The sequence below is a fragment of the Pelodiscus sinensis genome, unplaced genomic scaffold (assembly GCF_049634645.1).
Source record: "Pelodiscus sinensis isolate JC-2024 unplaced genomic scaffold, ASM4963464v1 ctg39, whole genome shotgun sequence".
Classification (NCBI taxonomy): domain Eukaryota; kingdom Metazoa; phylum Chordata; order Testudines; family Trionychidae; genus Pelodiscus; species Pelodiscus sinensis.
In genome coordinates, this window is record NW_027466048.1 from 1,126,495 (window position 1) to 1,153,190 (window position 26,696).

The 26,696-nt window shown below is 58.2% G+C and overlaps 1 protein-coding gene across 1 annotated transcript in view; it reads right to left on the reverse strand.

Moving 5' to 3' along the window:
* LOC102446370 (alpha-2-macroglobulin-like protein 1) overlaps positions 1–25,536 on the reverse strand; it is a 111,059-nt gene extending 85,523 nt beyond the window's left edge. The window contains exons 1-15 of the mRNA XM_075918655.1: positions 25,258–25,536; positions 24,432–24,621; positions 23,312–23,474; positions 22,768–22,820; positions 21,879–21,899; positions 20,952–21,105; positions 19,309–19,393; positions 18,988–19,087; positions 14,062–14,176; positions 13,172–13,287; positions 12,669–12,833; positions 11,449–11,679; positions 4,878–4,941; positions 4,625–4,770; positions 4,251–4,400 (exon numbers count right to left, since the gene is read on the reverse strand). Of these exons, the coding sequence (XP_075774770.1) occupies positions 4,251–4,400; positions 4,625–4,770; positions 4,878–4,941; positions 11,449–11,679; positions 12,669–12,833; positions 13,172–13,287; positions 14,062–14,176; positions 18,988–19,087; positions 19,309–19,393; positions 20,952–21,105; positions 21,879–21,899; positions 22,768–22,820; positions 23,312–23,474; positions 24,432–24,621; positions 25,258–25,328 (1,824 nt within the window). The 5' untranslated portion in view covers positions 25,329–25,536. The remainder of the gene's footprint in view (positions 1–4,250; positions 4,401–4,624; positions 4,771–4,877; positions 4,942–11,448; positions 11,680–12,668; positions 12,834–13,171; positions 13,288–14,061; positions 14,177–18,987; positions 19,088–19,308; positions 19,394–20,951; positions 21,106–21,878; positions 21,900–22,767; positions 22,821–23,311; positions 23,475–24,431; positions 24,622–25,257) is intronic.
* Positions 25,537–26,696: the final 1,160 nt, after the last annotated feature.

Below are 26,696 nucleotides of genomic sequence, written 5' to 3' on the forward strand. Positions count from 1 at the left end.
GGGCCCTCTGTTGGGGAACCTCCTCGAGTTCCGGGCCGCCAGCCCCTCGCTTGCTCTGGCTACGGGTGGTGACCAGCGTCCTGTGGGGTCCGTCTGGCCACGCCTCTAGGTCACTCCCCATTAGCACGTCGGTGGGCAAGTGCGGGTGCACCCCCACTTCCTTGGGGCCCTCCTTGGCCTCCCATTTCAGATGCACCCTGGCTACGGGTACCTTAAAGGGGGTGCTCCCTATGCCCCTCAGTGTCAGCTGAGTGTCGGATAGCATACGGTCTGGGGCCACTCTGTCGGGTCGGGCCAGCGTCACCTCCGCCCCTGTGTCCCAGAAACCCGTCCCCTTCCTGCCATCCACCTCCAGGGGTACGAGGCAGTCCCTCCGTAGGGGCCGCCCCACCCCCACCCGGTGCACGGATAAATCTGTCTCCCGAGGGTCAGACCTCCCAGGGGAGGTGCACTGAGCATCCTTCCCCCCTCCCCGAGCGGAGGTTTGCCGGCCAGCCCCTGCCTCTGGGGCAGCCTGCCCTTCCTCCCGCCCCAGCCAGTTAACCCTGGAAAGTCCCAGGTCATGGGACCTGTTCTTGCGCCTGGTGCATTGAGCCCTCTTGTGGCCTCGTTGCCCACAGCGATGGCAAGTTAGGTTCTGTGGGCCCATTCGGGTTGGCTCTGCCCGGGCCCTGGCTGGTTTTCTGGGGTTTCGATGACTGGTCCTGGTCCCTGGGGCTCGCCTCGGAGGTGTCTCTCTCCGTTGCTCAGCTGAGAACCGGTCTCTGCGCGATTCTCTTTCTCTCCGGGACTCCCGTTCACACCCGGACCGGCTCTCCGTGAACTCATCCGCCAGTCTCCCGGCCTCCTGGGGGGTCTCTGGTCTCCGGTCCTTGAGCCACAGCCTCAGTTTGGGTGGGCACGCTTCATAGAGCTGCTCCATCATGACCAGCTTGAGCAGCTCCTCTGCGGTCTGGGCTCCGACTCCAGACACCCACTTGCGGCAGTATTGCGCCAGGCGGGAGGCCAGGTCCACATAGGTCTCCCGTGGCCCTTTCTGTACCCCCCGGAACTTCTTCCTGTACATCTCGGGGGTCAGCCCGAACTTGTGCAGCAGGGCCTCCTTGACTCGGTTGTAATCCCCTGGCTGTAGGTCCTCCAGCTGACTGAGCACTCCGGCCGCCTCCTGGTTCAGTGCGGGGACGAGCTCCTGTAGCCAGTCAGCTGGGGGGACCCGCTGCAGTCCACAGGCCCTCTCAAAGGAGCTGAGGAACCCGTCTGTTGCCCACGTCCTTCAATTGGGCCACCGTGAGCCTCTCCAAGCGCCTGGCAGCCCCGGGACCCTGGGGCCCATCCACTCTTGGCGCAGCCGGGGCCCCGCAGGTTCTCCGCTCTGCCATGGCCAGCTCATGTTGTTGCTGCCTCTCTCGATCTTGGCGCTCCTTCTCTCGATCCTGGCGGTCCCTCTCTCGGTCTTGGCGCTCCTTCTCTCGGTCCAGTACTTCCAATTCCTTCATTCGCAGCTGGATCTCCAGCCGCCGCAGCTCCGCTGGGCTGGCCCCTGCCCTAGATGGGCTACAGCTTGCAGGCCTCCCAGGAGACGCTGTCTCATCTCTCCGTTGGGTTCCAGCACTCCTCCCCCTCTCTGAGACTGACACACTCTCAGGGGGGGTCTGGCTGCTTCCCCTGGGGACAAGATCCTGGCCCTGTGGCTGGTCATTCTCTTCCAGCTGGGCAATCAACTGGGCCTTGGTTGCTTTCCGCACAGGCAAGCCCCTCTCTCTGCACAGCCCCACCAGCTCTGCCTTCAAGAGTTGGGCGTAGGCCATCTGCCCGCTGGGCCCCTCGGTGCAAACTCACCAGTCTAGTGCTGCAGCACCCCACGATTCCCAGGAACCGCTCCGCTCTGTCTCCAGCACGCCTTGCTCCAGGGCTCTTGCTTCTACAGCGCCTTGTCGCTCACCGCTGGAAGCTTCATCCACGGGGTGCAGTGCATCCCACTTCTGACACCAGTGTGATGGCGCGATGGGGTTCCCCCGTCTCCTGCACCCCGAAATGGCACAAACAGACTGCACCAGCTGGTGTAATGGAGGTTGTTTATTGCCTCTCCAGGATACAGCACAGATGTAATCTGGTCACAGAGCTGGGCTAGGATGCCTCAGGCCCCCTTGAGATGGGGGAGACTGGGCCCCTAAACTCCAGTCCCTTTCCCTAGGCTCTCCTCCATGCTTCCAGCCAACAACCCACTAACCCTCTTCCAGCCCTGCCCCCCCAGCCAGGGCAGCCTCCACCTTCCTTTGTTCCTCTCCATGGGGGGGTGTCTGGTTCAACAAGTTTGGCATTACCTTTGCATAGTGATGTTTTCCCTGCTGGGTCTTGCTCCAGACAGCAGGGGTCACCACAGCCCAGCAAGTACCCCCACTACGTCACAGTTTTAAACCAACAGTTATAACATCTCTGCTGCGAGCTGCATTGAACTGGGAGATTCGATGCATGTGATGTATGATACTTTAACCTTACTCTCGTGCTTTTCTTTCTTGTAGTAATAAACCTTTAGATTCTAAAGGATTAGCTCAGCGTGATCTTGTGGGTAAGGTCTAGAGTGTAAAATGACCTGGAATCTGTGGCTAGTTTCTTAGAACAGGACAGAACTTGTTTCGGGTAGGTGAGATTGGGCTCTAAGACCCCTCACCTGTGGGCAAGCCCAGGGCCATCTGGGGCACGGATATTGCTGGGGTGTCAGAGGGGCTTTGCGCATGAGGCTTCTGACTGTCCGGGCAGGCAGCTGAAGCGCTCTGTGGGACTGGTTTATGGCCTATTTTGGAAGGTCTCCAGTGTGGGGGCTCTAAGGAGCCCCGAATTTGAACAATTTGCCCTGAGCGGACGCCCTCAGCGGTGCCCAGACCCGGCCCGTCACAGGAGGTGGAATCTCCTTCCTAGAGGTTTTTAAGTCTCAGCTTGACGAAGTCCTGGCTGGGATGATTGAGTTGGGGTTGGTCCAACTTTTAGCAGGGGGCTGAACTCAATGACCTCCTGAAGGCTCTTCCAGCCGTAGGACTGTATGAGGATGCAGCTGCCTTCCATGGCCCTTTTGCCATGTGACTTCTACTTCCTTTGTCCCAAACACAGGCTGCCCAGCTCATGGAGCACGTGGCCTGGAAGCCTCAGAGCTCTGACACGCCCCCCTCCCTTGCCTTGTAGAGGCACAAGGCTCGGCCCTTCTCTTCTCTGTGGAACAATTGAATAGCTGAAGGTCCTCAATGGTCCGTGGAGCAGGCTGGCAGTGCATTGCTGGAGTGTCTGTGTGTCCCCCAGAAGTACAGCACAGGTTGTGCAGACAGACAGACATCTCCATGACCCACAGTACAAAGGGGATGCAATCATGCACGTGAGACTGTCCTCTTTTGCAGATTGTAAGAGTTTTGCAGATATCGTATGTGGCAGACCTGGCACAACCCCTGGCCTTTCTAGAACACAGACTTTCATAAAGAGCCCCCAAATTCCACAGCGTCACACAAGTGTCTGTCACTGCACCCCCCGACGTGAGAACCAAGGTGATGGACATGCAGCCCCTGATGCCCTGGGAGAGCCTGGAAAGGGCAAGAATGGTGACACATCTCTCCGTGGGGCAGAGAATGGCTCTTAGTGCCCCTCCCCAATGCTGTCTGGGCCACAGAAAGGCCTGGTTAGGACACGTAGCGCAGCTCCTGGCCCATCGAGTCCCATCTCCTGCTGCCCCAGGGGCTTGGGACTTTCACTGGCCCTGTGCAGGGTCTGAGAGCCCCTGGATAGCAGGTAACAGCCATAGGCCAAATGCAAATCCATATTATCACCCCAGCAGGGGCAAATCCAGCTGCTGCAGAGGAAGGTGGAGCCTCCCACAATGCACCTGGCCAGCTGCCCCCTGCTAGACTTGGGGACAGGGAATTTCCCTGCCCCTACCCCCACCCCTGCACCTGGGGACCAGCTCTGTCCTGGAGAACGAGCTCCAGTTACCCTGGCCATTATCTCAGCTCGGAGCTCCATGTGCCCAGCCAGAGCCGGATGAGGGGGCCTGGGAGGGGGCGCTGCAAAAGCGGAGGGGAGATCCAACAAGGGAAGTGAGGATCCTGCAGAGTCAGGGGGGCCAAGTGCCATTGGAGCAGCCCCATGACCAAGGAGAGGTGGCCTTGACGGGTGTTGCCCAGCGGCCGTTCATCACACCTCACTGCGAGGAGGGAGGACTTATGGGGGGAGGGGCAGGTTGAATGGCCAAGCTGCTCTGGACTCACCGTGTCGACACTGAGCTCGGCCTCGGGGTTCACGAGCAGCACGCTGCGATCCACGGCGCGGACGGCGCACAGGGACCCGGGGGCAGCCTGCACCTGCAGCTGGAGCTCCGAGCCTGGCAGGGCCCGGTCCTGCGAGAAGGCCAGCTTCACCTGGCGAGGCACAGGGTGTCACGGTGGGGGAGAGAGACACAGCTCACCCAGGAGCAGGGGTGGGGTAGGAGGGTTGATGCATCCAGTAAAACGGACAGGGGAGGGGGGCAGGAGGGACCAGGGAGGGGAGGGCCCAGGGCAGCCAGTGACTCCCTGCCCAGGGCTCCAGTTACGGGGCAGGAGCGGTTCCCCCAAAGCCCCTCGGCCCCGAGCCCCAGGCTCACCTTGTTGGGGAGGCACTTGGCCACGCGCAGCAGGGCGCTGTCGGCAGTCATCTCTCCGTCGGGCAGCACCGTGTAACCCAGCACCTTGGCAGCCGGCGCCAGCTCAGCGCCGACGGGCAGCTCCACGGAGAAGGAGCCCTTCGGTCCTAGGGGCAGTGGGGGGTAGTGGGGGGCAGTCAGCAGAGCCCCTCCCCCCGCCCGGTTCCTGCCCAGGGGCTCCATCCCCAATGCACACCCCTCCCCCACCACATACCAGCCCCCTCGCGGAGCTCCAGCCCCTTGTGGAGGATCCTGGCGATGGCTCCCTTGGCCACAACCTGCGGAGGAGGAGACGGGAGTCACTGAGCTGAGGCTGAACAGGGGCTGGTGAACGCTCCAACGTGGGGATGCTGCACAGGCCAGAGTCAGGGCGGGAGCTGCCTCTCTCCCCACCCCCAAACTGAGCCAACAGGGAGGGGCAAAGGAGATCTCTCAGGTCTGTGTCCTGTTCCCCAGTCCTCCAGCCAGACAGTCCCCACTTTGGAGGAGATTGGAACCTGAGCCCTTAGTGGGGAAGGAGGAAAATCTAAAATCTAAAGGGTTATTAATAAAAGAAAGAAAAGGCAGAGAGAAGGATTGTTAAGGAGAAGACATTACACACATCTATCCCCAACAAAAGGCAGGACTATGTGGCACTTTAAAGACTAACAAGATGGTTTATTAGGTGATGAGCTTTCGTGGGCCAGACCCACTTCCTCAGATCAAATAGTGGAAGAAAATTGTCACAACCATATATACCAAAGGATACAATTAAAAAAGTGAACACATATGAAAAGGACAAATCAAATTTCAGAACAGAAGGGGGATGGGGGGGAGGTAAATGTCTGTGAGCTAATGATATTAGAGGTGATAATTGGGGAAGCTATCTTTGTAATGGGTAAGGTAATTAAGGTCTTTGTTGGTGTAAAGTGTTGAATTTAAGCATGAATGACAGTTCAGAGGATTCTCTTTGAAGTTTAGTCTTAAAAGGTCTTTGAAGCAGGATGCAGGTAATCAAGTCGTTGAGACAGTGTCCTTTCTGGTTGGAATGGCAAGAAACTGTTCCACGAGGAGTAACGGTAGTTCAAATTAGAGAGCCTAATTCAAACTACCTACTCCAAGCACTAAGGGGGACTTGTGGAGGAGGTGAAATGTGCCTGCAGAGGTGGCAGCTGGCTGGCAGGTTCACTAAAGAAATCCAGTGCTGGAAACGTCGAAAGTGCAGGACTACGTAAGTGGAGGCCACCACGCACCCCATACGCTTGAGGCAAGTTAGGATGGGCACGGTCGGGCTGCTAGTAACGGTAGTGACGAGGCTTCTTATACTGTCAAAAGGGTGACTGGGGAGATAGGCTCGTGCTCTTGTGGAAGCTACGTGAGCCCTGATGATCTCCAGGGATTGCGTGGGGCGTACTGTAGATTTCTGCTCACTGATAATGAAACCTAGTGACTGAAGAAAGGCCTTTGTGAACCTGAACATCTCACTCCTGGCCCATTGCAAGGGACCTCGGCTAAGGCAATCATTGAGATAGGGGAATATTGCGATACCATTGCATCTGAGATGTGCTGCTGCCCCGCGAGGGTCTTGGGAAAAGCTGTGGGAGCCGAGCAGAGTCCGAACGGGAGGACTCTGTACTGGAAGCGGTGTGAAGCTACCACGAATCGCAGGGAACGCCTGCACCCAGGATGTATTGTGATGTGAAACTCTGCATCTTGCAAATTGAGGACTGTAAACCAGTCCCCTTTGTCCAGTGCCAGAATCATAGTGGTGAGAGTGATCATTGTGAATCGTTGCTTGCAGAGGTGCTTGTTTAATCGATGCACGCCCTTTAAGGCAGGGCCTGCTGAGCTCCTGGCCCGAGACACTAAACAAGGTGAATGTCTGGCCCTTTAAGGCTGGTTGTGTCAGCGGGTCACGGATCTGGAGGGGCCACACCCATGGTAGGGGGACCCGTGCCCACCCTACTCCACCGGATCCCGGCCCAGGGCCCTGTGAGTGGCAGGGCGGCCCGCCACTCCCTCGGCGGGGGAAATCCTACCGAAACACGCCGAGGTTCCTGGGGCGGGAGAGACTGCTCCTGCCCCTGCCCTGGGCCCCTTCCTACCTGGTCCGAGTCCAGCAGGGCCTCTTCCCACGTTCTTACAGTGTCCTCCACGTTCACGGGGGTCACTACTCCCTTATGGCCGACCCCAGCGACGTCCCAACTGGTCCTGGTGCTTCCGCTGGCTTCTCCTGGGGTCGCTGGTGGACACTGGTCAGGAGCTCCCTTCTTAGGTCCTTTCCCTCCAGCCGCCAGCCCAGACTGAGTCTTCCCAGGATTTTATAGCTGAGCTGCAGCCTGGGCATGCTCGGTAGGGCCGCGGGGGTAGGGTCTCTGCAGCAAGGAATCCCTGGCCAAGCCCTGAGAGTTCAGTGCGGGGCTGCTTCCCCACGTCACAAGTATATAGAGGGAGAAAAGCCTGTTGAGAGTCTGTGGGTTCAGTTTAGAGGTAGAAGCACAGGTGTGATGTTGTGGTTGGTGTCTGCTATAGACCGGATCAGGTGGATGAGGCGGACAAGGCTTTCTTCAGACAACTGAGAGAAGCTTCCAGATGGCAGGCCTTGGTTCTCGTGGGGGACTTTAATCACCCTGAAATCTGTTGGGAGACCGATATAGCAGGACACAGACAATCCAGGAAGTTTTTGGAGAATGTTGGGAATAACTTCTTGGTACAAATGCTGAAGGAACCAACCAGGGGTCATCAGAGGGCTGTTCCAATTATCTGGCTGTTTCCAATTCCTCTGAAACAACTTTTCACCTATGTGAAGTCTCCTTAAAACTGTCCACACTGGATTTCTCAAATGCAATCAGTTGAATCACTTTTAACAGAAAAATTCTGGCTCTTAGGTACTGACACAAGTTCCTTACCAAATAAACTGCTGCCTTTTACAGGTAGACCTCAACAACCACCAACCCCTGAGTTTCCCTTACACCCAGTGCCATACCTAAGGTACTAGGTTTGTCACTGGACGAGCTCGGTGCCAGGGGCAGCAATTTGGGCAGGGAAACCCAACCCTTTGCTTTTGCCCTATCAGAGGAGGTAGAGGGATGACTGATGCTCATATCTCTGGTCATGTTCATGGCTTTATTTCTGGGGGGAGAGTCATCATGCAAAGGTTGTAACAAGGGAAGTTTTCAGCCTGTTAGCACAGTCCCACCTTGCTCTGGCCATGAGGTTCGAGCATTGGGGGCACTTCTACGCCATATGTGCCTCTCCTACGCAGTTGCTACAGGAAGAGTGGCCGTCGGACACCGGCATGGCTTAGTGACAAGAGTCACAGTGTTTGAAACCTGGTGAGCATTTTAAACTGGAAATGAAGAAAACATGTTTGTTTTTGAGGGAAAAGCGGTTTTTTTTTTTTTTGTTTTTTTGTTTTTTTTAATGAATAGGAAGGTAAGAAGTAGAAACTTGGTTGAAAGGAAAACTGGGGAAATTTTACTCTTTTTTCTTGTTTAGGTCAAAAGGAGGTCACTGACGGGGAGCTTTGTCTGCAGCGGAGGATGGTAGAGAAGGAACTGAGGTGTGCCCATGACACAGCGCCTCACAGACACCAACGGCATAAGGAGACGCTGCTGCACACGCTCGGCATGGAAGGACACTGCTAGAAAAATCTCCAGTCACCAGCATCTAAAGTGAACCCACGGGGACATTCACTCGAAGAAGAACTTTATCTTTCTCCTTCTGTTAGGGCTTCACCTGACCATCAGCTGCAATCTGCTTTAGAGAAACATTTTCATGACCCTTGAGTTCTCCCTGCCCTGCGTCTAATTCCAGCCTCACTTCTGAGACACCAGACAGGCAATCAGAAACCTCATTCAGACACACTGCTTTCCTGCACCAACAGACAGCTATCTCCTCAGGCCAATATTTGAGAGACTCTCCCCCTGGTCACAGTAAGACTAGCTGGCCACAGACAACTGTCCAGAGTCACGGTCCCCCCAAAACTTCATAAATGAATAAGTTCGTCACCCTGTGCATAACGATGGCTCTTCGAGATGTGTGTCCCTGTGGGTACTCCACTCAGGTCTCAGTGCGTCCTTGCACCGCTGATCGGAGGTTTTTGGTGAGCAGTGCCCTTCGCACCATGTTGTGCACCCCATGCCTTGCACGGCTGCTGTTTCTTGGGTGCATGAGCAGCACGAGATTCACTCTTTTCCTTTTCTACCTGCAATCCATTAAAGGACTTCAGGCCAAGGGGAGGAAAGGAGGGCAGTGGAGTACCCCAAGGACACACATCTCGGAGAACCATGGTTACTGCACCGGGTGAGTAATTTCTTCTCCACCGAGTGGTGTCCCTGTGGGTGCTACACTCAGGTGTCTTAGTAGCTGTACCTGCCAGATGTTGGTGGGCATTGGAGTCATCTGTGTAGAGCAGGGCTACTCAAGTTTGGAAGCCCCAGGGGCCACAATGATACTCTCAGCACAAGTGTGGAGGCATATAAATGCAAAAATATATGCAAATAGTTTTTCACACTGACAGGCATGAAAACAAAGATTAAGGCAAAACTACACAACACGCAGGCCCCTTTCCAGTCAGTTCTGCTGATATCACTAAATGCAATAGTTCCCCATTTCCACCCACATGACAGCACTTTTAATGGGAAATGACAGTCTAGGAATTAAATACAAAAACACATCTCAACAGAAGACCGTGACATTTATTACTGTATTTTAGGGAATATAACCCAGGGGTTATATTCATTTTTACAAACCTCCTCCCCACCCCCACGGGGTATACTCGGGTGCGGGGTATACAAAACTTTTTTACTCACCTGTGGGTGAGTGTGGCTGCGCGGGAACCAGACGGTGAGTGTTTCCCCCGCCGGGAGGCTTGGCCTCCGAAAGCTACCAGGGGGGATCAGGCTCACAGGCAGGCGTCACGGGGCACAGTGCCGGGCAGGCCATGCAGGACATGCCTCGGAGAATGCCCCCGCCCCCGCTCTGAGAGCCCCTCCCGGCTCAGCCTTTGCCGGGCTGGGGTTGAGAGCTGCAAACACCTTTTCCCCCGCAGAGAGCCGGGGCTGGATTGAACAGCTGAACAATGGGGGGAACCTTATGGGGGGGGGGGCACAGCCCTGTAACTTTTTCCTGGCATGGCTCTTCCAGAAGGGGGGGCGGGGGGCAAAGTCTGCCTGGGAGCCCGGCTCGCTCACCGGGAAAGCTCCGGAGCCAGGGCACAGGCATCCCCAGCAGAGGCGGCAGGTGGGAGGCTCCCAGGCCAGGCTGACAAAGGGAAGGAGCCCGGAGTCCTGTCCCGGCCGGTGGGTGGCCGGGGTCGCGGATCGCTGCAGACTGCCCACTCCCCATGCAACCCCCCCCTGCAACCCGCTTGCAATCTTGCCTGCGCCCCCCTTGCATCCTCCTTGCCACACCTTGGAGCAGTTCTGGGCATAGGGCTCGGCAGCCAGCAGCAGCAGCGTGAGGCTGCAGGCAGCCATGGTGCACAGGAGTGGGGGCAGGCAGAAATAATCTGTACCCGAATAAACCCCGCCCCCCGCCCCTGCGGGCTATACTCGTGCGCAGGATATACAGGGATTTCTAAACTCAAATGGCAAAAACCGCGGGGTACATTCGGGTGCGGGGTATATTCACGAAAAGACGGTACTTTTTTCTTTTGGCTCCCATGCATGGGACACATGTTGAGCCCTGCATAAACCCAGTCACACCGTGGCCCACAAACAAACAGGCTGTGGGCTGCATGTGGCCCATGGGCCACGTGTTGAGTAGCCCTGGTGTAGAAGAAGGAAGGGATCGTATCTGCCAGAGATGTGGCGGGTCTGGGTCCTTTCTGGAAGGTGTAATGTTGTGTGAGGTGCGATGGGAAGACCAAGTAGCTGCTCTACAAATGTCCACCAACGTACATTACGTAGGAAGGCTGATGATGTGGCCATCACACGTGTGGAGTGAGCCCTGATAATCCGTGGTAGCTGCTTCCCTCAAAGTTCATAAGCTGTGTGTATGCAGCTGGCAATCCATTTGGATATGCATTGTGCCGAGACGGCTGTTCTCCTATGTGGCCCAGGACAAGAGATGAAGAGTCTGTCCGACTTTCTGACCTCTTTGGTTCTGTCTAAGTAGAACACGATGGCTCGTCTTGCATCCAATGTGGCGGCTTTTCTTGTTGTTTTGAAGTAAACATTGAAAACTAACTAAAACTAAGAACTATTATTAAACTGACAGGCTGTTTGTTTGTTTCCTCTCAGGAAAGGAGAGCACTGCTCTGACTCCGTCTTCAGCTGAGGACAGTAGAAGGAATTGAGGGAGGCTCGTGCCGCGCACGCATCCAACAAACGGCAGCAGCGCGAGACACGGAGTGCACAGGCGCAGCACGAGACACGGAGTGCACAGGCGCAGCGCGAGACACGGAGTGCACAGGCGAAGCGCGAGACACGGAGTGCACAGGCGCAGCGCGAGACACGGAGTGCACAGGCGCAGCGCGAGACACGGAGTGCACAGGCGAAGCGCGAGACACGGAGTGCACAGGTGCAGCGCGAGACACGGAGTGCACACGTGTTCATGAGCAGCACAAACAGAATCCGCATGGCATTGGCTTCCATTAGACACCTCACTTGGCCCCCTTTGCACTACGTTTGGGGCAAACACACACCAGTGGGTGCAACAATGATCTGCATTTCCCTGTTAAAATCCGATAACGTGAGACTCGAGTTCATACTCGCACACGTGCGCGCGCGCACACACACACACACACACACACACACACACACACACACACACACATTTTAGCTTCCCAGGTTGGGGCTCACCAGGAAGATGAAATCCAGGCTCTTGGACCCGTTCCCCAGGGCCTCCCTCACCAGGACATAGTCCACGTGGAGCCGCTGAGCCTGGCCGCAGGGCAGCTCCCCGCCCAGCCTGCGGAACTTCACGAAACTCCGGCTCCGGGAGTAGAAGGGCTCCACACGGTGATGGGCATCCGGGTAACGGGGAGAGACTCGGTCACGCTTTCCTCTGGGACCTGCCTGCTTGAAGTGCCCCTGGGGATAGAGAGCGAGGGGGCCTGCTGGATGCTGAGTGCTCAGCACAGGACAGGAATCGCACCAGGCTGGACCAGCTCTGATGCTGCTGGTTGAGCTCAGCCCCATGACCCCTCACCCCCCATCTGTAACAAGAGCCTAGAGAACCCCAGTGGTTGGAATGGGGCAGCCCTGAGCTGCGGGACCCCAGGCTGGGGGTCTTTGGTAGGTGCAGGAGCCCAGAGTAGTTGGAAGGGGGCGACCTTCCTAATAAACCGCACCCCACATGGTCCTGAGAAGAGAAGTGGCAGCACTAGGATGCCATTTGTACCATCCCACCGATGGCTTTGCTGCTGGGTCCTGCCCCGTCCCCACCCACCTCTGTCTTGGCCCTTCAGCCTGCAGGCTCTCTGGCCAGGGGTGCTTTATACTCTGGGGCTACGGCTACATGGGCAAGATTTTGCACAAATACTCTTTAACGCAAGAGTTTTTGCGTTACAGTATTTGCACAAGAGAGCGTCTACACTGGCATGTGCTTTTGCGCAAGAGATGTGCTTTTGCACAAAAGCATCCGTGCCAGTGTAGACGCTCTCTTGTGCAAGAAAGCTCCAATGGCCATTTTAACCATCGGGCTTTCTTGTGCAAGAAATTCATGTTGCCTGTCTACACTGGCATCTTGCACAAGAACACTTGTGCAAGAGGGCTTATTCCTGAGCGGGAGCGTCATAGTTCTTGTGCAAGAAGGACTGATTTCTTACATTAGAAGGTCAGTGTTCCTGCGCAAGAACTCGCGGCCAGTGTAGACAGGCAGCAAGTTTTTCTGCAAAAGCAACTGCTTTTGCGCAAAATCTTGCCAATGTAGACACAGCCTGGGTGTGTGAAGCAATAAGAACCTCAGGGCCCAAACCTGAATCTCCTTAGGCACTCCCGTAGTAAATACTATGAGGCACAGGACAACAACAGAGCCTGCAGGACAGGATCCCCACTGGGCTCAGAGGCCCATCGTTTACCCGCAGAGCGACTAGCCCGGTCCAGCCGGAGGTGTCCAGCGTGAAGGAGGCTCTGCCAGACTCATCCGTCAGGAAGGTCTGGTTCTCACTAATGTCTCCATAGCTAACAAACAGCCGCAGAGTCTCATTCTTCAGTGCGGAGCCGTCTGCTGCCTTCAGGAGCATCTGAGCCAGGAGATAAAGGGAGAGACACGAAACTCTGGGGACAGTACCAGGCACTGGGATCAGGACCAGGGAGAGCTGGGGTGTGTGTGGGGCAGGACTGGAATAGCGGGGAGGAATGGAGATGGGGCTGTGGGGAGCTAGGGCGGGTGTGTGGCAGGAACAGTACAGCCGGGGCCGCTGGAGGTTGGGATTGGGGGGAGCTGGGGTGGGTGTGGGGCAGGAACAGTACAGCAGGGGCTGCTGGAGGTCGGGATTGGGGGGAGCTGGGGTGGGTGTGGGGCAGGACTGGAACAGCAGGGCGCTGGGGTGAGCACGTGGGTTGCCAGGGATCCCATTACCTTGCCAGTGTAGGGGATCCCAGCCCTGTAGGCAGCGTCAGCTTCCTCAAAGGTCACCGTGGCGATTTCAGACACGATGTTGATGTGGCAGCTCCTGGTCGCATTGATCACCACCCCTAGCAGGAGAGGGAGGCCGATGGGAGACGGGGCCGGGAGCCACCCCCCAATTCAGGCTGAATCCCGGATTTCTCTCCATACCGATCTGTGCAGCCATTTCTACCCCGCTAGCCGAGGGCTGCAGGGGCCATTGGGGGAGAATTGGGGGGGGGGGGGGGTAAATGAGGCAGGGATGGATTTTCCAGGAAGCCAGGCCCATGTCTGCCCCTGAGCAGCTGGAGCAACTGGTCCATCCAGAGGCCAGAGAGCGTCGTCCCAGGAGATGCTACTCCTCCCCCCCCCCGGAGAGAGTCCCCTCCCTGTGTGTGTCTGGTCACAGGGCACAGGAGCCCTGCATCCCACCTCCTGTGCTGCCAGACCCAAGCACGGGCCCAGCTCAGAGGCCCGTCGCTGGCAATAGCTGGGGCTGGACATGTCCGGGGAAGGGGCTGTGCCCTGCTGTGCCTTGGCAGGGAAACTGTCCAGACCCCGGCTGGGGGCAGGGCTGGGGAGAAGCTCATCGTGTCAGCCAGTGTTAAAGACGGGCCCCAGAACCCGGCTCTGAGCCCCCCAAGCTGTGGGGAGTGCAGGGCTGCGCCCAGATCTGAGCTCACATGAGGGCTGCAGCCCTGTGAGGGGCCGAACCGGAACCCAGCCCCCACCACAAACGCTGCCCCAGGCCCATCTCTAAAGGGCTGGCCTAGCACTGGCCCTGTCACTGCAGGGACACCCCTCTGACTCTGGGCTCCCTGCTCCGGGTGCCTGCGCACAGGTCTGCTTGGGTTCAGGCCCACCTGTCCCCTCCTCCATGAGAGAGGCCATGGCCTCCAGGTTCATCCGGTAGCCAGAGCGGGTCAGGTGGAAGGGAGGCGTCCCCACCTCCCAGGAAAGGCAGCCGTCGCTCTCAGTCTGCAGGAAGAGAAGCACAGCCCGTTAGCAGCAGCCCGGCCCCAGGTCTCTAATCGGGCTGGGCCAGGGGAGCACTGGGAGGTGCTGGCTCATGCCCAGGGGGTCTCAGCTGAACCTGGAAATACTCCCTGGCAGGAGCCTGACTCCCGGGGCCATCGGCAGGTGCTGGTGTCGAGCCTCCCTTGAGTGCTGGGGACGCTGCCGGCATTGACCCGCTGGGAACACCCGAACCCCCTGTGCCAGGTGAGAGCTGGGGCTGTGTTACTCACCGCCAGTGTGGAGACAGCCCAGAGCACCCAACAGGAAACGCCCGGGACACCAGACAGACTCTTGTGGGGCCTGCAAGGGTCATTTCCCTTCCTCCCCTCAGGGGACAATGACTCATCCTGGGGCTCCGCTCTGCGCCCTGGGAAGGGGAGTGGTGCTAGTGGCAGTGCACCATTTCCAATCTTGTTAGGGGACAACTTGAACCATGATGGGGCTACTTAGGTACTAGGAAATGTCAGTGTTCTGGCAGATAATTTAGCAATTAGCTGACAGCAGCCTTGTATCTAATCTACTCTGCATTTTAGAGTTTGTTGGCTTGTCTATTTGAGGAAGAACTCCTTCTAAACAGGAAGAGGTAGAACCACCAGATTGGAACGCAGCTTCTCTTAAAGCAGTGAAGGGTTTGGTTGTGCCAGGACAATGGGTTGTGCCTAGAATGGGATTGCTGCTCATAAGCCCAGCCCTTTGTTCATTCATCCAGCCTTTACTGGGGGCAGGGCTATCATGAAGAGTTATATAAAGCCTGCCAGTAAGCAACCAGAGAGCTAGTGAACTGGGAGTTTGGTGGGACAGATTCAAGGGGGTTAGGTGCATCTGGCATTCTTTAAAACGAAACTAAAACCAAAACTACCTGATTGAAATAAAACCCTATCGAGAATCCAAATATCAGCTGTGGGAACTGTTTGACCATGTGCTTCTCTGTTTGAAAAGTGTGAATTGGGAGTGTTTAGTTTCAGGTGGCCCTAGAAAGACCAACTAGCCATGAGGCAGGGCTCCAAGTACAGGCATCTGGTTGGAGCCAGCAGTCTTATGAAAAAGGCAGCCGGAGTGAACGTAGTGAGCAGCAAACAGGGGAGTTTGCCTGGGAGTTCACCATAGGAGCAGCCCCACAGTGGCTGGTGTTTTTCTTTCTTTTCTGTCTCTTCTTTTCTCTCTCATTTCTTCCTTTCAGGCTTCAGGGGCAATAAAAACAACATCAGAGGAGTGTCTCAGAAGGAGACAGGATGGAGAGTGAAAGATCAGCTGGCGAGACCTGCACAGCATGTGCCATGTTTGTCTTCCTCCCAGAAGACAGAAGTGATTTCATCTGAAGTGCAAGCTGGGCTCCATATTGAAAGAGAAAGTTAGAGGATGAGTGGCTCAAATATCAACCATGCTCTGGTGAGGCCACATCCGGAGTATTGTGTCCAGTTCTGGGCCCTCCGCGATAGAAAAGAAGTGGACGCACTGGAGAGGGTCCAGCAGAGGGTGACCAAAATGATTAGGGGGCTGGAGCACATGACCTATAAGAGAGGCTGAAGGGTTTGGGATTGTTTTGTCTACAAAAGAAAAGAGTGAGGGGAGATTTGATAGCAGCCTAAAACTACCTGAAGGGGGGGGGGGGGTCCAAGTAGGATGGAGAGAGGCTGTTCTCAGTGGTGATAGATGGCAGAACAAGGAGCAATGGTCTTAAGTTGAAGTGGGGGAGATCTAGGTTGGATATTAGGAAAAACTATTTCCCTAGGAGGGTGGTGAAGCACTGGGATAGGTTACCAAAGGAGGGTGGTGGAATCTCCATCCCTAGAGGATTTTAAGTCTCGGCTTGACAAAGCCCTGGCTGGGTGTGATTTAGTTGGGACTGGTCCTACCGTGGGCAGAGGGCTGGACTTGATGACCTTGTGAGGTCTCTTCCAGCTCTATGATTCTAGGAATTCATGAGGTTACTCGACTATTCAACTAATCGATATTTAACATCACTAGTCTCTGAAGAGGGATGGGCTGGGGGGATGTAAGGGGAAAGTGAAACGAAAGGGACATAGTCGGTAGGCGAAAAGATGGCACTGGCCTGTTGGCACTGGATGCATGGGGAGCTCAGGCAGACCCTCGACCAAAGGTTCACATTTGTTGCTTTGCAGCCTGGGAACCCGAAGAGTGGGATTGGGGTGGGCACGTCTTCTGAGACTGTTGTCTGGGTCCGTTGTAGTCATATGACCCTTGCTGTGCTGGTTGTAATAATTGTCCTTGTTCCTGTTCTAAGGGGTATAGCGCTCCTGTCGATACAGTGGTGCACACATGCCCAGCGCTAGGGAGTCCTTGCTGCTATGTAGGAAATCGACCATCTTGGCTGCGAAGAGCTTCTGTTTATTCGCCTTAGACTGCAACTCCCTGGGCGCTCCCACTGCTTGAAGCCACGAAGCCCTGGGCCTCATGACCACTGGAGCTGTCGGCCTCGCTGCCGTGTCAGCCACGTCAAGTGAGGACTGTAAAGCGGTACGGACAATGGCATGGCCCTCGTGGATGACCGATCTGAGTACGGGCCTCCTGGAGTCTGAGAAATGTTCCGTTCACTCAGCTAGTTTGTAACACTTCTCAAAGTCACCGAATAGTTTGTGATTCTAAGCTGCAATGTGGCAGAGGAATGTCGCTTCCTGCCAAACAAACTCGCTTCCTGTGCTCTCTGTCACTGAGAACGGATTTGAATTGTGTAGCCATAGCGCAGGGGAGGGCAATAATTTTGACAGGGAGCCATGCCAAGGTTTTGGAAAGTGGTCGAGGGCCACCGCATTCTTCCGTGATATTAATGGAGGACGTGCAGGGTCTGGGATGGAGGTTGGGTACAGAGGGGAGCTCGGGTAGGGGACTAGGCTGCAGGAGGGACACTGGAGTCTGGGTGGGCGTTTCAGTGAAGGAGGCGATTGTGACCGAGGGCAGGGGACTGGAGTGCAGGGGTTTGGGACGTGACTCAGGGTCGAAGGGGATTGTGATCTGGGCAGGAGATTGGGGTGGCAGATCTGGGAGGGGGTACGGGTGCAAGAAGGGGACAGAGGGTTTGGATATGTTGAGTGGGGGGCAAAGGGTTGGGGCAGGAGGGGCTGGGGTGTCAGAGGCAGGCTGTGGCCAGGAGACTTATCAGCCAGCAGCCAAACCAGCGTGCCTGCCTGCAGAACTAAGGTTTTCAGAGCTTAAAATGTTTCCCAGCCAGCCTGCCTGCTGGCCTGGCCGTGTGCTTCAGCGAATGACTGAGCCAGAAGAGGGGGGCGTGGTTCTTCTTGACTGCCTGGTATTCAAACAAGCTCCCATTGGCTGTTTTTTAGCCAGAAACTGGTCAATGGGATTGTGCTGGGGGTGGGGGAAGCTCCGGAAGCTTCCCCCGTCCCCTCCAGTTTTAAAACAGAAATACGTCCCAGCAGCACGTTTCTGCAGGGCACGCGAGGCTGTGATGCAAGCAGAGGAGCCTGCCTGGGGCTCCTTGCTGCTTCCACAGGCTGGATCCGGTGGCTTGGTGAGCCAGATCTGGCCCTCAGGCCATATTTTGCCCAGGCCTGCCCTAGAGCCATGATTAACGACATCCGTTACTGAGGAGTTGGTTTGCGGATGAGAAGAAAGGAAGACTAAGTCCTTAGGCAGCACAAAATACTCCTGCCAACTCCTTTGCATGTGGGTTGGGTGGAAGCTGGGGTTCACCGTTTCTCGTCTGATACCCCCACGATGGGCAGGGTGATCAATGGCCTCATCGATGGGCAACATGATCTGCCCCTGAGAGGCAGGACTGATATTTCTCAGGAGGCCAAGTTGTTCTTCCTCCAGCTCCTGGTGCTGAACCTCTTGGCTCGAGGCCACCCTTTGAAAAACTTCTTGGAAACTCTTTCAAGTCATCGGTGGGATACGTATCCTCTGGGATCACAGCTTCATCGGGGGATGAGGAAGAATTATCTGTAGGAGAATCCCCTGGAGCACGTGTCTCAGTTTGTTCATCCTGGATTTGGCCCTCCTTTTCCTCCGAATCCACCGTGGTCAGGAGGGTGAGAGGGTGAGGTTGGTGTGGGCCTCTTTGCTGGGGTAGACGGAACTGAAGAATGAAATCTACAAGAACTCCAGTGCTTCCGTGGTGGCCAGTGGGGTGGATAGTGAGGCCAAGAATATGGCCACTCAGAGTACCACAACAGGTTGCGGGGTATGTTGCGATGAGAATAAGAGCAGTGAGATGTGGCACGTGAGGAGTGTTGGGAGGAAAAGACACTTCTCCGAGCCTCCTCTCCGAGCAAGGTGCACACAGAGAACACCGGAGATTTAACAGAGCCCCGAGAAGTGCAGGGTGAAACCAGTACCGGGGAGAGTTCCCCAGATGCAGGGAGGGAAGAACGGCGTCTGTCATGTCTCCCCAGTGCCAAGGATTCCCACAGTGGAGCACCCACGGGGACATCACCCGCAGAAGAACTCGAGGCTTTGTGTCTCTGCTGGTGGGGCACATCTCTACATGGTGCTGCACAAGCAACAGTGATTCCACCCAGGAAGGGAAAAATCGGCAGGGACACTGGCCACATCCCCCTACCCAAGGTGGGGAGCCCCAAGGGATCCAGGCCCTGATTCACCTGCACTTACACCAGCCTTACACCAGGGAGTCTCTATTGTCAACCCTGGGTCCCTCCCATTTTACCCCCAGGGCAGATGAGAGCCGGATCAGGCCCCAGGCTGCAAAGGGAGGATGAGGGATCCCAGAGGAATGTTCATGATTCTCACAGTAAGTCACAGAGCCCCACCCTGGCGCCTTCAGTCGCACTCACCTGGCCCGTGAGATGTACACACACGCTCCGGCGCGTCTTCTCTCTGAGCCGACACAGGGTGGCCTGGACTCTCCCCAGCACGGGCTTCCCGTCGGTGTATCTGTGCAGCAGAGGGAAGAGAAAGGGGAAGTGGGAGAGGGTCCCTTGCTGGGGTGTCTGGTGGTTTGGGTGGCAGGGTGACCCCCCCCCCGGACAGAGACAGAGGCAGGGAAGGGGGGCAGGGACATGTCACACCCTGACAAAGGAGTGCAGGGGAGGGGAGTCAGGTCCAGGGGAACCAGCCCCCCTTTACTGGCCTGGCAGGGCTGGGTTCGCACTCACCGGCCACACACCCGCAGGTGGAGCGTCTTGTCCAGCACCGTCACCACGGGGGGCAGCTGGAGGGTCACTTCGAACTTGGGTGGCTCTGGAGGGCAGAGAGGGAGGGGGTGGAAAGGACCCACAGCCCCAGCTCGGGGGGTTCCTCACAAGATGTGAGCTCCATGCTGGGGTGGGGGGAGCTGTCAGAAATGGCACCCTGAGAGCCACTGCTAATGGCCCTGTTTGCCCCCAGCCTCCTCCCTCTGGCTGCTCCCACAGCCCCCAGCACTGGCCTGCTCAAACCAGCCCAACTGAGACAAAGCCCAGAGGTGATGGGAATTTTGGGTGTGACTGCCACAGAGAGGCTGCCCATCTGCCTGCATGTAAACAATGGCCGATGCCTTTGTCACCTGACCCAGGAGGGGATGTGACCAGGTGCCACCTTTTGCCCAGGAAGCAGGACAAAGGGCAGAGATATTCCTGGGGGAGGGGCTGGGACCAGGCAGCTGGGGGTCTGAGAGGACTCGGGGCACAGAGGGGAGGGCCAGGTTCTGGGCTCCCCTTTCCCAAGAAGGCATTTACTGCATGTTCCCGGTTACTGTGCTGACAAGTCTGTTCTACGCCACTGGGGGACAGTTGGGGTCAGTGACACTGGGGGGCCTGGAGCAGGGTGTCTGGGGAGCGGGGGGGCTGGGGACTCAGGGGCAAGGTCTCTAGTGGGGATGTTACAGTGTGTAATTAAGTAACTACAGTTTCAGCGGGAGGCTCCCCAGGAGCCAGTGAGCGTGGGGACCCCCGTGTGACCGTAAACGTTAATGGGCCCAGGCTCCTTGGTTCCCCGTTTACACAGTTACACTTTTACATCCCCAATGTCCCCAGGAGCAGGGGCCACGTGGGGGGTCTCATTGGCCGGGTGTCTGAGCGCTGAGGTGTGGGGGCTGCAGGCAGGTGGGGACTGGTTGGGACCCACGGGGATCAGGCTCAGCAGCAGCATCTGAGGCCTCGGGCAGGGCATAAGGCCAACTGGGGCAAGGCTGGGATGGGGCAGAGTCTGCGTGTCCCTTGCCCAGGGCCCCAGAGCAGCGGTTTTCTAGCAGCGCTCCACAGACTATATCCAAGGGGTCCATGAACTGGGAAGGGAACGTGCCCAGAAGAGTCGATCTGCTTCTCCGACCGTCCCAAGCTCAGGAACGCCCCCTGGCAGGCCCAACCCGGGGGGGTGTCAGTTCCACAGCAGCCCCCAGACCAGCTCATCTCTCAGGCCGCACCAAGCGCCAGGCCCAGCATGTGCCCCATGCTCTGCATTCTGCTGCGTGCATTTGCGCCAAACACTTACACCAAAGGCAACTGTGTCCACAGGCCTGAGACTTCCCCAGGGGTCCACAAATGAAATGAAGTTGAAACCAGCTGCAGAGTGGAACAGGGAGCCTGAATTCCCCTCCTCCAGGCCCCAGAGCAGAGTGGGGCAGGGACGGGAGGGGCAAGGAGCCTGAATTCCCCTCCCCAGAATCCCAACACCCCAGAGCAGAGGTGCAGGGTCTCATGGTGCTGGCTGGGCCAGTCCCAAGGCTCTGAGCTCCCAAGGAGCCCCAGACACATCACCCCCAGGAGACTCATGAATCCTCCCCCGCACCCTCGGTCGCTGCCCCGGCCCCGCTGCGCACCGTACTCCTCCACGCTGAACCAACGCCTGGTCCCCTGCACCTCGATGGCGTATGGCCCCAGGGCCAGCTTGGCAGCCAGCGGGAGGGACAGATCCACGATGCCCTGCTGCGGAGTCACATCTCGCCACTGGGCGATGCGGTTCCCGTGGGGATCCTGGCACACGGACACGCCCTGCTCAGCCGCTGCCCGCACACGGCTCCACACGGCAGCCCCCGAGTGCCTGGCGCTGCTGGTGGGGCTGGATCGACGGCCGGGGCCTCAGATCTTCTCCTTAGCCTGGAGCAGGCACCCCCGGGTAGTCCTGGGCAAGTTCCCACCCCCCACGGTACCTCCCACCAACACCCTGCAACCCTGACCCAAGGGCACCGGCTCAGGAACAGGCTCCCGTGGGCTTCCCATCTCCAGCCTGGACAAAGCCCAGGGAACAGCCCTAGGGACCGTCTCCATCTCAGCTCTAGGCCTCTGTGGTAACGTTCCCTGTCCCCCTCCCCCAAGCAGCCTCCCCAAACCTCCACCCCCCTGCTCTGCAGCTCCCAGAAAGCCCCCCCTACCCAAGAGAGCCCCCACTTAGTTCCTCACTGGCCTGACCCAGCGTGTGGGGGCTGCGAACATTCGGGATGAGTGATTCAGGCAGGGATCCCAGCCAGGGCCCCACCCCCCAGCCCCTGGACAGCCCCAGACGATGCAAACACGGGTGGGGAGGACGTAACCCGACGGCACAAATGTCCCTCCCTACCCCCACGTGGCCTGGCTCAGAAACACCCTCTGCTCTGGGACCCTGTGCACCCCACGAGCAGGGGGGCCTAGGCTGGTTGCTGGACCCTGTGGTCAGAGCCCAGACCCCTCTGGGATCCCCACGACTGAACCCCCCCCTACAGCCCTCGGCTAAGCCAGACGGGAGGAGAAGGCTGGGGGGACAGACTGACCTGCAGGGTCACCAGGGGCAGCTGCAAAGCAAACAGACAGGAGATGCCGGTTAGAGCAGGGGTCTCCAACCTTTTCACACCCAAGATCACCTTTAAATGTCAGAACGAGCCAAGATCTACCGCCCCGTCCTTCCCGCAAGACCCCACCCCTTCCTTGAAGCACCTTGATGGTGCAGAAGTGCTGTGGCGGAAGACTGAGGGTATGTCTACACTACCCCGCTAGTTCGAACTAGCAGGGTAATGTATGCATACCGAACGTGCAAATGAAGCCCGGGATTTGAATTTCCCGGGCTTCATTTGCATAAGCCGGCCGGCGCCATTTTTAAATGCCGGCTTGTTCAAACCCCGTGCCGCGCGGCTACACGGGGCACGGGCTAGCAAGCCATTCCGAACTATCTGTACGCCCCCCCCAGCCCCACCCCACCCCCACTCTCACCCCGCCCCTGCTCTCACCAGCCTGCTATATCATGTTTCCCTGCCCTCCTCGCCCCCCGCATCCATCTTGGCCCACCCCACCCCCACTCTCACCCCGCCCCCACAGGCCAGCCCCACCCCCACTCTCAGCCCGCCCCCACAGGCCAGCCCCACCCCCACTCTCACCCCGCCCCCACAGGCCTGCCCCACCCCCGCTCTCACCCCGCCCCCACAGGCCAGCCCCACCCCCACTCTCACCCCGCCCCCACAGGCCTGCCCCACCCCCACTCTCACCCCGCCCCTGCTCTCACCAGCCTGCTATATCATGTTTCCCTGCCCTCCTCGCCCCCCGCATCCATCTTGGCCCGCCCCACCCCCACTCTCACCCCGCCCCCACAGGCCAGCCCCACCCCCACTCTCAGCCCGCCCCCACAGGCCAGCCCCACCCCCGCTCTCACCCCACCCCCGCTCTCACCGGCCTGGCGCTGGGAACAAAGTCTTTGTCCAAAGTGACGATTCGAAACTTCACTGCAAAGGGGCAGAGGCAGAGGGGAGTCAGCCCCGGCCTGGTTCTCTGGGTGATTCCCGGGGGACGGTGCCAGCCGGACGCCCAGGCACTGACGGCCTCTGTGACCCCTCGCAACGGGCACAGCCCGGGCAGGGCGGCGCGAGCTTCCCCACGCTGCCTCTGCCCACGGGCCGTGGCCCTGCCCTGGGCGGCTGCCGGGAGCTGAGCCTCCAGGGCCCGGCCAGACCCCGGCCTCCCTGCGGAGGCTGCCAGAGGAGGCCGATCGGGGCCCCTGCAGCCAGCACCAAGGATGGGCTGAGACCCCCCTTGGTTCCATGCAGCCCCCAAACGGGCTCAGGCTTTGGGCCTCTCACCCCTGGGCCGGGTGCAGACAGGGGCCTACAAGTGAGAGTCCCGTATCCCCGGAGCCCCCCTCCCCTCCCCACAGCCCAGGGTCCCTCCCAAGGGCCTGGGGCCCCACCAAACCCCTCCAGCAGCCCCTGCCCCTCACCTGTCTGTCCCGGCTTGTAGACGGCCTTGTCCGTCTGCACAAAGGTCCCCGGCTCCAGCACCCGCAGCAGCACTGTCGTCCGCTCCGAGAACTGCAGGGTGTCCCCCTGCACCGAGAGGTGCAGCTCTGCGGCTTCCTGCTGCCCCCGAGACGGGGCTGGAACCTGCACAGGGGAACCCCAGCAAGGCCACAGTGGCCAGTGACGGGCCGGTCGGGGCACAGACCCACTACTGCGCGGAGTGGGGGGTGTCACTGACACGTATGGAGAGTTGGTGGTCTCTGCACCCCCATCCACAGCCAGATGTGACTCTGCCAGCGCATAGAACACCCCAAATTCCCATCACTCATCTATTCATTTGTGCAGTGCCCAGGGAAACTGAGGCACAAGCCCGGGGTTACTATAACACCTCAGGACTCACATGCAACCTAATGGGGGGGGGGGCCCATTGGCAGCGTGTGTTGAATCGTATTCAGGGGAGTTCAACGGCAATCAGCTGACTGGGCCCCAGTTAACACACACACAGCAGAGCTGGATTCTCAGCTTTGTAGATCGAGGGGTCCCACGGGGAGAGGACACAGCAGGGGGAGCGACAGGCTGAGCTTTGCACTCCCACTGCCATCATCGGCCACTGGACCCCACCATCCCTGGGGGGCAGCAGCCAGCAAACGGGGATCTGGCCAGCAGCAGGACCAGCCGGTGCTGGTGGGAGCAGGGAAGAGAGAGAAAATATGGGACAATTTGCCTGCTTGTAAGAAAACAGGCACCTCCAGGAGGGCTGAAATATGGGACTGTCCCTTTAAAAAGACGTCTGGTCACCTAAGGCAAAGCTATTCCTGAGCCCCCAAACTGTGGGACCCTCCCACCCAGCCAGGGGCCCTGAAGGGGAGGGGCAGTGAACCAGGCGGGCGCTCGGTGGAGCTGAAAGCCAAGGCTCCGTCTGCGCCCCCATCCCTGCCCCCTCCGGCTTGTCGCTGCTGAAGGACGCTCTGTGGCTACAGCTGCCCATGGCCAGGGCCGGGATCAGTCTGTGCCTGAGGCCTGAGGCCGGGCTGGGGCTGCAGGCCCAGGGCTGACGGGCTCGGTGCCCATGGCCAGGGCCGGGCTGGGTGGGGGGTTCACCTGGAAGCTCAGGTTCTCGCGCAGACGGGGCTCCTGGACCTCTCTCTCCAGCAGGGTGACATTGCTGAGCCCCTCCCCCCTCTCCAGCCGGACGCTCACCCGGACGGTCTCGTTGAGGTCGCTGAGATGAACTGACACCGTCCCCGTGTGCGGGTGGTAGAGCTGGGCTGGGCTCACCACCACATAGTGCCTGGGGAGGGGCAGCACCGTGGGTGGGGGCAGGGACAGGGCAGGGGAGGGGAGAACCCAGAGAAAGTCCCTTCTGCAGGGGGCAGGGCTGGGCCTGTGGTGCTGGAGGCGGGTTTGTCTCTCTACAGGACAGTGCAAGGCCCTTCCATGAGGCCCCCCAGGACACAGACAGGAGATGAGTCCCCGTCCATCCCTGGCCCCTTCATTGCCCCTGCGCTGGGGCTGGACAGACCCATTGGCAGAGCCCAGCCGTGGCCCAAGATGGGGGCCAGCTGAGGGAGCCGGTGGCCCCAGGGGATTACCAGCCCATGGTACCGAGGGGCTGAGGCACAGAGAGGGGGTGTCTGGCTGAGGGCGCACAGGGTGTCTGCGCAGAGGTGGGCACTGAACCCAGCTCTCCTGTGCCCCCAGAGGCTGCTTAGCCAGAGCCAAGCTCCCCCTGCCTCTGGGGGGCTTGAAAAGGGGGGGCTCAGGAGGATCCCAGCGTCGGGGGCTTAGGTCCCAGGGTGAATGGATCTGTCCCCTCAGTTTCTGGCTGAGCAGCCCCCTCATCAGTTCCCCCGGCTCCTTCTAAACCCTCACCCTTCCAGTGTCCACAATGTGGACAGACAGACAGACAGACACGGACAGGGCTTACGGCTCTGCAGACGTCCCAGCTGTGAGGTGCAGGAGGAGCAGCAGGCCGGCTGGGGTTACCGGGGCCCCCATTCCTGGGTGCAGGCAGACGTGCTGGGACAAGGGACACACACACGTCACGCCCCTCTGAGTCCTTCTTCCTCCCTCCCACGCTCTGAGCCGGGGACCAGCCTGCTGGGCCCTGATATAGACTCTGGGGCCGGAGCTTCGCCTGTGGGCCGGGCACAGAAGGGTCGGGTCAGGTCTCTGGCGGGGGCTGGCACACGCACCTAGGACAATATTTACCCACCACCCCCAGCTGCTGGATCCGAGTCTGACGGTTCTGGCTGGCAAAGGCCCAGGCGGCCAGGGGGCCCCTCGCATTGGTTACAGGCCTGGGGGCGGGACCCCTGGGGTCAGTGGCCGGGCAGTAGCCGGGATGCTGGGACAGACCAGGCAGGAGTGGGGGGAGGAGCTCGCTGAGAAATGAGTTTGTTAAAATGGGCCCTAGCAGTGACCCACGACAGCCATGCCAATGGGGAGAACGGGGGGGGGGGGAGGCTGAACTCGTCCCATGAAAACGTCTGTGAGGGGGCTGCACACCCCGCTCTGGGCAGAAGGGGTCCATCTACTGTGGCCTGAGGAAATCCTGCCCTCCCAGCCACACTGGGCAAGCTCCAAGTGCTGGGCTAGCACAAAAGGGAGCAAGACAGCTCAGTCTGGATGGGTGCTGGAGAAGAGGGACCTGTGAAGCCATGTTTATTGCACCATTGCCCGTGGGACCAGAACTAGGTCTGCTAGGGGTAGGTCTGCACTACAGGGCAAGGTTGAATTCAGATATGCAATTTCAGCTACGTTAATTGCATAGCTGACGTCGAAGTGCCTTGACTCGGCTTTTGGCTCTGTCTACACTGCAGGAAGTATTGTTGTTTTAATTGCTTAGTACTAAATATACATGTAGCGCCCCTCTCCACCTGGTTACTTTCTTTAAGGCCAATCTGCTTACAGGTTTTGATGGAGAGGTCTGGGTTTTTCTGGATTCCGCCACCCACTCAACTTTATTTTTTCCAATGGATTTATTTGGCGGTGCCTCCACCCCCCTCACTCCTTCCTGGCAGGGTCACCAGGGCAGCTTGGGAGAAAAATTCTAACCCAGGGTAATCCCCATGTATTTGCCAGATAGTTGGAGACTCCCAGAAACACATAGGCTGTGCCTACACTGGGCCACTTATTCCGGAAAATCAGCTGCTTTTCTGGAATAAGCTGCGAGCTGCCTACACCGGCCCCTTGAATTTCCGGAAAAGCACTGACGATCTAATGTAAGAAATAAGCTGCTTTTCCGGAAAAACTATGCTGCTCCCGCTCGGGCAAAAGTCCTTTTTCCGGAAAACTGTTCTGGAAAAGGGCCAGTGTAGAGAGCACAGTAGTCTTTTCTGCAAAAAAGCCCCGATCGGGAAAATG